Genomic DNA, 12,665 nt, shown 5'->3' on the forward strand with positions numbered 1-12,665 from the left:
CAGCAAATGGTGTTGGGAAAACTGGACAGCTACATGCAGAAGAATGAACCTGGACCACTTTCTTACACTATCCACAAAATAAATTCAAAATGGATGAAAGACCTAAACGTGAGACAGGAAGCCATCAAAATCCTACAGGAGAAAACAGGCAACAACTTCTTTCACCTCAGCCACAGCAACTTCTTACTAGACGTGTCTGGGGAGGCGAGGGAAACAAAAGCAAAAATGAACTATTGGGACCTCATCAAGATAAAGAGCTTCTGCACAGCGAAGGAAACAATCCACAAAACTAAAAGGCAACCGCCAGAATGGGAGAAGATATTTGCAAATGACATATTTGATAAAGGGTTTGGCTAGTATCCAAAATCTATAAAGAACTTATCAAACTCAACATCCAAAAAACAAATAATCCAGTGAAGAAATGGGCAAAAGACATGAACAGACACTTGTCCAAAGAAGACTTCCAGATGGCAAAGAGACACATGAAAAGATGCTCCACATCACTCATCATCAGGGAAATACAAATCAAGACCACAGCGAGGTACCACCTGTCACGTGTCATAATGGCTAACACTAAAAACTCAAGAAACAATAGATGTTGGCGAGGATGTAGAGAAAGGGGGATGCTGTTGTACTGCTGGTGGGGATGCAAACTGGTGCGGCCACTCTGGAAAACAGTTATGGAGGTTCCTCAAAAAATTAAAACTAGAACTACCCTACAACCCAGCAATTCCACTATTAGGTATTTATCAAAAAGTGCTGATTCAAAGGGGTACACGCACCCCAATGTTTATAGCAGCGCTATCAACAATAGCCAAATTATGGAAAGAGCCCAAATATCTACCTACTGACAAACAGATAACGAATATGTGGTATATATATACACAACGGAATATCACTCGATCAAAAAGAATGAAATCTTGCCATTTGCAACAACGTGGATGGAACCAGAGTGTATGATGCTAAGCGAAATAAGTCAGTCAGAGAAAAACAAATACGATATGATTTCCCTCATATGTGAAATTTATGAAACAAAACAGATGAACATAGGGGAAAGAAAGGACAAATAAGACCAAAAGAGAGAGAGAGAGCAAACCATAAGACACTCTTAAATATAGAGAACAAACTGGGGGTTACTGGAGGCTAGGTGGGTGGGGGGATGGGCTCAATGGGTGATGGGCATCAAGGAGGACACTTGTTGGGATGAGCCCTGGGTGTCCTATGTAAGTGATGAATCACTAAATTCTACTCCCCCACCCCCCCCCAAAAAGGGTCAGCCACTTAACCCACTGAGCCACCCAGGTGCCCCAACAATGCATGATTATTAACGAAGGTCTGGAAACGACTAAAATGTAAAGGGAAAAAACAATCCAATCCTGCAGGCACTGTAACATTTTGACATATTTCAGGTCATCTAGCTTGTAAAATTCCCCATTCAAAGAATCTTGGCTGGTTCTTAACTTTAATCATTATAAAATATTGCATCCTGTTTTACTAAAAAAAAAAACCACAAACCCACCCAGAATTATGGTGTTCTCTCTCTACTGATGCTAACTATAAATCTTCTTTGAGTCCCATCTTTGTTTTGATTTTGGCTCTATCTTTGGAAGTCCAGTTCTTGCGGAGGTGAGTTTGGGGGTTAGGACCTAGGCTTGGCATCCAAACTACGAGCCTTGCTCCTATCATTCCGGGAATTGTCTGGATCAGACCTTGGCTGTGTCGATTGTTTATCTGAATCCTGTCAAGACTGATTTTTCTAGAGTTATTAGAAAATCTGCAGAACCAGCCCCGAGCAGAACAGCTTTACTAGTTTTCCCAAGGGAATAAAATTGGTCATTTGAGTTTTCCTTGGGCTTCAGCAGACTCATTGAGTTGATTCTAACTTGAAGCTCATGGTACACTTGAATCTGAGGCACTGGTCCCCGCCACGGTCATTTTGACGTGAATCAGAATCCCCGGTTTTATCTTTAATACTGGCTAAGCATCCACAGCGTGCCGTGCCCCGATCTGAGCATTGGGCCCATAACAATGAACAAAACAAAAGTTTTGCTGTCATGGAGCAGACGTGCTTCTTTCTGTCATAGGCTCTGCTGCTGTTCAGGACAGATGGACTTCAAACTCTCAAAGCCAAAGAAAGGGGGCCCCGATGAGGATTTTTCCAACGTTCTGCCCCTGGGGTACTCCTGGCCAGTGTCTAAGGTGACCCCTCCTTCCTACCAGGCCCTACTGGGAGCTCCTGAGATGAAATCTCAAGAGATTCACCATCCCTGAGCCCAATTCTAATAATAATAACTACAATGACAACTAACTTTTATGGAGGCCTCTATGCTGCTTTCGTCTCCATTATTCCTTCCTTTTGCTAGCTTTGGGTTTAGTCTGTTCTTCTCTTCCCAGTTCCTTCGGGTGGCGAGTTAGGTTATTGATTTGAGCTCTTTCTCCCGGACAGGGAGGAAGTGCTCTCCAGAGGTGGATTTCATTTGAACCTTGCAACAATTCCTTGAGGCATCTGCTCTCGTGGTCCCCATTTTACAGATGGGGAAAAGCAGGTCTGAGAGAGGATATGACTGGCCCTAATTCTCGTGGCGGCACAGCAGGCATTTGAAAGGCCTGCTTGCCTTTACAGCCCATGTTCTTAACCCCCTGTGGACTCCTGTCTCCTAACTATTACGGGCAGGAAAGGGATGTCCCATACTCAAGTGCAGGGAGTTTAATTTTTTTTTTATTTTTTTTTAACGTTTATTTAATTTTGAGACAGAGAGAGACAGAGCATGAACGGGGGAGGGTCAGAGAGAGGGAGACACAGAATCCGAAACAGGCTCCAGGCTCTGAGCTGTCAGCCCAGAGTCCGACGCGGGGCTCGAACTCACACACCGTGGGATCATGACCTGAGCCGAGGTCGGTCGCTTAACCGACCGAGCCACCCCGGCGCCCCAGTCTTGGTATTTCTGACAGAACTGTATACTGGGAGTTCATCTCCCACAATCTCCCAGGTGATCTGAATGCCACTTAATCCATGACGAATCCTGTCCCTTCAAGGGACCCAGCCATTGGCCAATTCTGTAGTTGCATTGCTTCTATGCAGCATTGGGTGTCAGGACCCTCAACCGAATGCTGTCAACCACCCTGTCATGTAGGGTTGTCACCTTGGCGCCTAAGGGAAGTCTCCCGTGCGGAGGTCAAACTGGCGGTTGATGGTTCGGGTTCTGTTAATACGCTACCCTGTCTTCAGCCCTGTTTCCCAGAAGAAGGACTAAGGGACTAGGCCAAAGATGTGAGGAGGGGGCCCAAACCAGCCATTCCGGCAAGCTTGCCTTTGAGCTATTGCAGCTTTCCCTCCCGGCTTCATTGTGAGAGGAAATGCCTCTAGAAGCCTTACCTTTAATCCCCAACCCCCACCCCCCCCCCATCTCTGCCATAAGAGTCTCTCTGTTGCTGGGACTAAGAGAAGAGGCCTCTAGGAATCAGGGCTCCTCTTTCTGAACTGGAGAGCTAACCATGTAGCACTTGGTCATGGATAGAGTAAAACCTTGCTTTGTGAGCATGATTCGTTCTGGTCAGGCGATCAGCCCAAGATCATGGAGCCGGTAAGCAGCAGTCTGTCTGACTCAGCCAACCGTAGTCGGAACAATCCCACTCCATTACCTCAGTGATGTCGGATCCCCCGGCCCAAAGTGCACTTCTGGGTACATATGGGAGCATACGTCCAAACGTAACTCCAGAAACAGCTCGATGCAGACTACCAGTCCCGGTTCTAGGCAGAGTTTTGGAAACATAAGGTCTCTGTAGAAGAAAGAAAAAAAACACAGCGGTCGGAATGCCTGCACATTGACAGTGGGATGCGACCCTAATATACTCGAAGCATTCTTGGGGTGTGTCCGGAGAAGTGAACGTGGTAATGCCAGGCCACACTGCGTGCTGGGCACTAGGGAAGCACATCATGCATTTACACGCTCTCCATTCTTTACAATAGCCCTGCGGGGTAGAATCAGCCGAGAAGCAAGCCCAAAGTCCCCCCGTGCTTGTTTTTTGGCAGAGCAGGACTAGGGAACAGAAGAGGAGCAGCCGAATTAGGCACTGAGGCTTGAGTTCACGATTACCTGCAGAGATCTGCCTCTCTGGAGCTCTGGAGAGGGGTAGATTTTATATGCAGGCTCAGGATCCATCATGAAGATGCTGTCATAGGACAGGGCTTTGCTCCCCATGTTGCTCTTGGCCCTGAACGGGAAGAAAAGGGTCTTGTGAAAGCAGCCCAAGGGCCACAGGAAGTGAAGATACGTGTATATGCATAGAATGACACGTACACCATAGACACGTCAGAAAGAGGGCACATGTGCTGCCATAGAAAGTGTTCCACGAGGGGTGCCTGGGTGGCTCAGTTGGTTAAGCGTCCGACTTCGGCTCAGGTCACGATCTCACGGTCCGTGAGTTCAAGCCCCGCGTCGGGCTCTGTGCTGACGGCTCGGAACCCGGAGCCTGCTTCAGATTCTGTGTCTCCCTCTGTCTCTGCCCCTCCCCAGCTCACACTCTGTCTCTCTCTCTCAAAAATAAATAAAATTTTTTTTTAAAGAAAGTGTTCCACGAGACAGTAAGTGAAAAAATAAAGGATCGTATGGTCCCATTTAATACATATGCCTATATTACATACATACATAGTTCATGATCATAGAAAAAAGTCTGCGAGGATATCCACGAAATAATTAGTGGTAGTTCCCTCTGAGAAATGGCACTGAGGACAAGAGGGGGATTTTAATTTCCTACTTTATGTACGTCTCTATAATTGTGAGTTTTTAAATTACCGACACACATCTTTTTTATATAATAGTTTTGAGATGTGGTTTACGTACCATACAATTCATGCATTTAATGTGTACAATTCAATAGTGGCAGCCCTGTGGCATGGGGGAAAAGACCCTGAGTCTTGCTGTTATCTTTTTAAAGATGTTTATTTATTTATTTGGGGGGGGGGAGAGAATCCCAAGCAGGCCCCACTCTGAGTGTGGAGCCCAACGACGTGGGGCTCGATCCTTGAGCCATGAGATCGTGACCTGGGCCAAAATCAAGAGTCAGATACTCAACCGACTGAGCCACCCAGGCGCCCGAGTCTTGCTGTTATTAAGGTGAGAGTTATACAAGATCTTTCACACCCAAATTTCTCTCTAGTGTTTTGGTTTTGATTTAAAATATCAACTATCTGCCCAGATACTGGAGACTCTCATTCACCAGATCTTTTCCTCTTTCACACAAGGGTTCTGTGATACATGTGTCCTATCCTCTAAGTCATCTTATGCACACGTCCCACCCCACTGTCACCCCCAGATTGCTAAACCCGGAAGGAAATACCTTCTGACTGGGAATTAAGCCAGGTTGATGACAATTAAGTGCTAAGACAAATCATAGAAGTTAGAAATGGAAGGATGAAGGCACAAAAGGCTCCTTTTGGAATGTGGGAATTTATTAAAATTTCAACCAAAGACATCACAAGAAAACTACAGACTAATATCGCTTATGAATATAGATGTAAAACTCTTCAATAAAATACTAGTAATCCGAACCCAACAGCTGGGGGCACCTGGGTGGCTCGGTCAGGTAAGCATCCGACTTCAGCCCAGGTCATGATCTCACAGTTCATGACTTCAAGCCCCACATCGGGCTCTGTGCTGGCAGCTCGGAGCTCAGAGCCTGGAGCCTGCTTCGGATTCTGTGTTCCCCTCTCTCTCTGCCCCTCCCCTGCTTGCACTCTGTCTCTGTCTCTCTCTCTCTCTCTCTCAAAAATAAACATTAAAAAAAACTGAATCCAACAACATAAAGAATGATACACTATTACCAAGTAGATATGATGATGAAAGGCTGAATACTTTCTCCCTCAGATCAGGAAGAAGACAAGGATGTCTGCTCTTGCCACTTCTTTTTTGTGGTTGTTGTTATTGTTAAAGTTTGTCTGTTTATTTATTTATTTAGCAGTAGAACTGATCTATCAGTTCTATCTACAGTCAATATCCTGTCGATCACTCAATAGTGGTATGATTTGTGAACTCTGAAACACGTCCGTCTGCCCATAACCATCTCCCCCACGTTTTTTGTTTTTTTTTTAAGTTTATTTGTTTTGAAAGAGACAGAGCACAGGAGTGGGGGTCGGGGGCCAGAGAGGGAGGGGGAGAGAGAGAGAGAATCCCAAGCAGGCTCTGCGCTGCCGGTGCAGAGCCTGAGGTGGGGGCTCGAACCCATGAACCGTGAGAACACGACCGAAGCCGCATTCAAGAGCCAGACGCTTAACCAACTGAGCCACCCAGCGGCTCAGGCATACACCTGAGCGCGGAGAAAACTGCCGCCACCCCCCCTGCCCCCGGGGCCTTGGCTGCCTTGGTGGTGGCCACAGCCCCCCTGAGCTTACCGAGGCTCAGTCTGATCTTCATGAACCGGCTTCAGAGCAAAGATGTTGATGTTGTCGCTGGACAGGCTTGGTTTTAGCTTCCTCCCTCCCCAGGTATCCTCGGGCTCTTTTTTCTTCTTCTTGCCAAAGAAGCTCTTGAAGACTTTAAACTTGGATTTCTTCTTTCCTGGAGGGTAGGAAGGCAAACAAGGCAGGGTGTGACGGTGGAAGGGAGGGACAGGGGAGGAAACAGGGCCTTTGTGACAGGAACGAGGACTGGGGTCCCTGGTGCCCCGCAGATCTCGGCCTTCGCCCACCCCCCGGTACCATTCATTTGGCCTGTTCTCTTGTTCACGGCTCAGGATTAACGAAGCAGCTGAGTCTCTGGGGAGCCCGGAAGCTCAGGCCCCAGCTCACGGCCTTTGGGCCGGCCTCTAAGCTGGCACAACTCACTGGGCATCAGCCCGCCTCTCTATCTCCCCCACCAGCCCACACCTCTTCGCTGACCTAAGACGTTCATTCATATGCAGCAGTTATTAAGCCAATAATGATAATAAGAAGAAACACCGGGCATCCCCCTGACTTCGCCCTGGTGGCCGGAATCATGGCAACCCAGTTGAGGACCCCCGGAGTCCCTGGCGGGGGCTGGTTTTGCCCTAGCTTGTGTGTGAAAGGGTGCAGCCCCACGGGGTGAGCGCTGTCGGGCCATCCTCAAGGAGGCGGGTTATGAGGTAGGGAGAGGGCTGGGGATTGGGAAGAAAGGGCCGCCAGGGAGAGAAGCTGCTTGTGCCCGAAGCATGACAGAATCAGACACCAAAGGGTTTTGCAAGGGGTGCGTGTGTGCGTGCGTACAAGCGTGTGGGCGTGCGTGTGTTAAGTGGACTGTGTGCGTTCGTCAATTACTGCCAGTGGGTTTGGATTATAGACAGGGCTCCTGCCCTCTGCACATGCAAATAACTGGAAGTTTGCTCGATCTACAATAACTACCAGGGCAGCAGCGCGGAATGGGAGCTGTCGATGCTCCTAAGGCGGTTTGGGCTTTTGTTAGTCTCCTAACAAGCACATGTGCCTTTATCGGGGCTCAGCAGGAGACGGGCAAGGACAGGGGAGTCCGAGCTGCAGCCTTCAGGGGGAGAAATCAGCTCTTACTGCTTTTGCGTGCAATCGTTCACCAGCGTAGCTGTCTCATCCCAATTCCTAACAATCTGGTGTCTGGAAGGCCTATTGCCAGCATAGCAACGCTGGGCTGGCAGGGAAGGGTCTGGACAAGGGGGTGGGGGGAGAGGGGGCTGGTCGATGGGGCTGCCACTAGAAAGGCTTAGTGATGTAATGGAAAGTACCACCCAAGAGCCAGAACACTCTGGAATCCTCGGTTTGGCCCTGCTATCGGTTAGCTCTGTGACTTTGGATAAGTGACTCAACCTCTCTGGAACTCTACAGGGAAAAGAAGGGATCACACTAATCAGCATCTCCCAAAGTGTGTTCAGAGGGCTGTCGTACGTTATGTCTATTGCATGAGAAAGGGATCTGTGGTCTGGTCGTTCTGGAAAACGCTGGATTAGACGAAGTTAAGAGCTCTGCTTTCCAACAAGACTTTTCTGGAACTTCAAGATGCCCACGTGTACGGTGAAGCTCTAAGATACTGAGCAACAGCGTTGTCTCCCAAGTGCAAAGAAGCAGAATGTCTGGCAAAACACACTGGCTGAACGTGGGTTCCTTCTAGCTCTGAAACTCTATGGCCTATTTGCATACTGATTACTCCCAAACCCGCCTATTAGAAAGGTTTCTAAACTTCAAGGCCTGCCGTAAGTCCAGTGTGCCACCAATCACGACAACGAACCCTTCTCTCTGCACACCTAAAGCTTGACTGTTGGCCCTCCAAGTTTTACATCTGAATGCTCTCTCATCTACTCATCCATCCATCTATCCATCCATCCGTCCATCCATCCATCCATCCAACAAATATTTAAGACCAAGCATTCACTATGCTTTGGGTATCAATGAGAAAGGAATGAGATATAGTTCTGTGTCTTAGCTACTGTCCCCGACATCAAGGCTGTAGGCTGGCCCTTGTCGGCATCTTCTTTAGCATCCAGCACAGCACAAGGCACACAGTAGCACCCAAGGGACAACTGAGTCCTTTGAAGGGTGCAGAATACCAACACAGCTTGTCACTTCCCTTAAATTGAGATCACTGAGCACAGTCATCCTTAAGCATCCTATAATTTAAACACTGGCCCTTGCCGGAGTTGATATAAATTGTAAATAATGTACGTAAAGAGCTTAACATAGGATCTGGCATGTTGCAAGTGCTAATAAATGTGGCCTAGCGCTAGGGAATCAATGATTACTTGTTTCTTTTCTAAAAACTTTTTTTAACGTAAGCTCTAAGCTCAGTGTGGGGCTCGAACTCGTGACCCTGAGATCAAGAGTTGTATGCTCTACTGCCTGAGCCAACCAGGCGCCCCAATAATTACTTGTTTATTAAGGCCAGATTCAATTCTATCTGTAGAACTGATCTATCAATTCTATCTATCTACGGTTAATATCGTATCGATCACTCAATAGTGAACCGTACGATACGCATGATTAGAAGCAGAAGCCAGCATGGGGTGGGGCAAGAAGACTATAGGACTGTTTGCTTGATCATCAATGCTTCAGTAATTTCCGTTTGTGATGGCTCAGGCAATTTCTCATCTAATAGGATGTACCTAAACAGGGTCACGGTTGGGACCACCTTGGCAAATCTACCTACAGACAGAGAGGATAAAACATGAAGATATAGCAGGAAACGTAATTTTTCCAAGCTTGCTTCTGTAATTGTTTCAGGAAATAATGAAACTAATTTCTATGATAAATTACTTAATAATCATTAAATAATAAGTTATTTTCAATGATGCGTGGCCTCATTGAACATTCAGTGCGAAGGTGCTGAGGAACATGCTATACAGTGGAGGCTGGCTCGAAAATGACCAGTATTTTGTCCTCTGGCCTCCTCTCTTGATCTCCCCGTCCCCGAATGATTTCTAAAATTGATTCAATAGTGAGATTTTTATGAAAAATCCTCATTACTACATTATACCAACTGTTATAACCAGTTCTTTGCCGGAAAAGGTTTACCAACTGGACCTTGGGGGGGGGGGAGGGGCGGGGAATGCCCTTATCTGTGGCATCTGCCCATTGCTCTGGTATAAATACTCGCACCTCGGTCAAGGGCAAGCTACCACATGCCATTTGGGAACAGATGTGCACCGTCTCCCAAACCAGAGTGAGCCAGCCCCAATTGGCTAAATAATTGCTGCCCAGTAAGGACCGACTGGCCAGCGTCCCCTCACAAGTGGGAACGAGCACACCATTATCATTTTAGCCTCTGCAGACACTGCCGTTTATCACCCAGAAGGAATAAGATTTATTGGTTGTTGCCCGGCAGTCCCCTTCTGGCCTTCTGGAAGAGGAACAACCTGATGGATGCTCAAGAGTATTTAGAAACGCGGCGAGTTTTGCCCCTCTCGCTTCAAAATCCCAGAATAGAAGGCAGGAGAGCATCGGCGGCCGGTGGCTCCACTTGTGACACAATCTAGAAACGCTTAATAATTGAATAAAAACACTTCTATAAACTCTTCAGGCTACACAACTGAACGTACCAAGCACAGTCGTTGTATGGGCGGACAAAACAATGCACTCACACATTTTTATGCCCCTAAATTAGCAACGTGTCTAGTGACTTTAGAACCATAACCGGTGCTAAGAATTTAATTCTGCCTGTATTTCAATCTCCCCCCAATTTTCCATTCCTGCCAGGCAACAACAACTTGTTTCCCCACGAGGGTCCAAAATCCCTTAAGTAATGCATGTCTGTTTTCAACCATGGGCACTAGAAAGAAACTTATGTTTCCATTCGTCCCTGTGGGGTAGCTCTGAGTATGGTGGTGGTAAGAGCTTTGTTGGTGGAGCTGGGGGGAGGGGGGTGGGGCACCAAGACATGCTAACCACCACACGTGGCAGGTTGGTGGCTCACTGACCCAGGGCAGTGGACCTGGAAGCCAAGACTTGGTCTCGCAGGGGATGGCGGAAGCTGTTTTGGCTTAGGAAAGCTCCCCACCCTCAACCGCATCAGATCCCGTGTATGGAGATGAGCCTTGGGAAATAGATACAAATCTGGGAATTGTCCACATGCTACTTTTTTTTTTTTTTTTTTTTTTTTTTTTTTTTTGCAACCCTAATGAAATCTGACACAGTGGCCATATATCCAAGTGCACGAGCTGGCCTTTTGAGCCCTGCACAGGCTCGTTTTCAAAAGCTGCTTAAGTGCAAAGGGTAGGTGGACCTAGGCAGCAGGTAGAGGTCAAAACCCACATTTGTATCCAGCAATGTTTACGTAGGTCACCTCTACACTGGGTAACTCGTGCCCCTACAGGGTACAGCAGTGGTGGTCAGAGAGCTGCCGGCTGACAGCTGTCTGCACTTCTCCTATAACAAAGCCATCGATTTCCCTGTCCAAGTCCAAGGACTGTGTATTCCCAAACAGTCAGCAGCTTTCAACATCCTCATCCAATGAGGGCCTGTCACGGGCCAGAAAACAGCCCACGGAAAGCAGTTTTGCCCCCCAGAGAGGAAAACACCATTAACTCCAAGGAAGAAATCATTGCTTCCGGCTTGTAGATTTCCTTATCCACCACGTACACAGGCAGCCCATCTGGGTTGAACTTAATGGGCTGTAAAAATGCATCGCATAATGGTTGACTTTGTTCTCTTGCATCGCTGGTTAGAAAGAAAACATTTCTAACTGGCCTTTCTTTCCGTCAACCCCCACACAGCCATGTCATTCTCTGGTTAGCACTGACCAGTTCTAAAAACATACCCAAGTGTTTGGTCGTTTGAAAACAAAATCTTGGGAACAGAGAAAAGGCATTTCCTTACCTCCACTCTTCATCAAGATGAACCGCATTGCCACCTTCTTTTGTAGGCATCTAACCCATATCCAAAGAGGTCAGTTGGTTTGGTTGTTGGAGCTGCCTTGGTGGAGAGGCCTACCGTTCATTTATTTATTCATTCATCGATCGAATATTTGGGGTGTCTAATTACTCTCTCTGAGACCCGCTACTGAACATTAGTGACACAGAAATGAAGACCCAAGCTCTGTTCTTAAGGATCCATGCACCAAGTTCAGCATCCCCCGCCCTCCATCATCACTGAAATCATGCCCCTGGAAAGCCACAACAGAGTTCCAGTCTATTCTTCCAGACCAAGTCTTCCACATCATACAACTGCTAAAGAACGCTCAACGAAACTTGAAAAACCACCCAGTGAACTGTTCCATTTAGTTCTGTCTTTAGATTCAATGTCTTATTTTATATCTGATGGTTCCTTTTTTGGGGGGGTGGGGTGTCAGTGAAGTTCATCATTTAGTGACCTTTGCCTCCCTTACATGATACTCTATCCATGGCCACGCATCACTCGTAGGTGGCCCCACAGTTTACGGAATGGATTCACATCCGAGTAAGTTTTACAAAAAGCAGTTTTGTAAATTGAGTCGTATTTAACAGAAGCTTGTGGTAGCATTTTTTATCTGTACTCCCCCCCCCTTTACTCCTTAAACTACAAACTTATCTGTTGGTTAAATCTGGACTACTATCTATAGTATAACTTCAGTCAAATCTCTTGGATCATGATAGGCTCCGATTTTTTTTTTTTTCTGATTAAGCAGAAATACTTCTCCTGCCTTAGCAAGTAGAACCCGGTAACCATCCCCACAGAGGACTGCAGGGCCTCAGACAAGCCTTCTGATACCAGAGTTGGACACAAAAGAGAAGAGGTGAAAAGACTGCAAAGCAAATGTGCACTGGGTCTAGTATTATTAGAAATTTGATATGAACTCGTTTGCCTGTGACTTGATTTTTTTCCCTAGGGGTTCAACACAGTAAAGAAAGCTAGGTCTAGTTAGCAACATTTTACTGGGCTACTTACCCTCATCACCGGCCTCTAGAACTTCCAGGCTTCCAGAAGCTTCCCTCAGGGATTCAGCCATAGTAGGATCACTACAGTAAAATATTGAGTGAAAAAGCAAAAGATCATCATCTGCTATCCACTCATTTTGTACTTGGATGTGTATCCATTCACACACACACACACACACACACACACACAGAGTTCCACCTGGAGATACGGGAGAAGCAACGGAGTGAAGAAATTCAGAAGCCCCTCAGAAATCCCAGGGGAAGACAGGAGAATTCCTTGGGCCAGGAGCACAAATTTTTTTAGAGAAATTCTCTTCCCATCACCGCCCATTTCTCTG

General features: G+C 46.9%; 1 protein-coding gene across 3 annotated transcripts in view; it reads right to left on the reverse strand.

Annotated features, from left to right (window-relative positions):
* KIAA1210 (KIAA1210 ortholog) overlaps positions 1-12,665 on the reverse strand; it is a 64,660-nt gene that overhangs the window by 24,038 nt on the left and 27,957 nt on the right. For all 3 annotated transcript variants that reach the window (XM_045471291.1, XM_045471290.1, XM_045471289.1), the window contains exons 2-5: positions 12,338-12,408; positions 6,392-6,557; positions 4,098-4,215; positions 3,643-3,780 (exon numbers count right to left, since the gene is read on the reverse strand). In XM_045471291.1, the coding sequence (XP_045327247.1) occupies positions 3,643-3,780; positions 4,098-4,215; positions 6,392-6,557; positions 12,338-12,398 (483 nt within the window). In that variant the 5' untranslated portion in view covers positions 12,399-12,408. The remainder of the gene's footprint in view (positions 1-3,642; positions 3,781-4,097; positions 4,216-6,391; positions 6,558-12,337; positions 12,409-12,665) is intronic.

The sequence above is a fragment of the Leopardus geoffroyi genome, chromosome X (genome assembly GCF_018350155.1).
Source record: "Leopardus geoffroyi isolate Oge1 chromosome X, O.geoffroyi_Oge1_pat1.0, whole genome shotgun sequence".
Classification (NCBI taxonomy): domain Eukaryota; kingdom Metazoa; phylum Chordata; class Mammalia; order Carnivora; family Felidae; genus Leopardus; species Leopardus geoffroyi.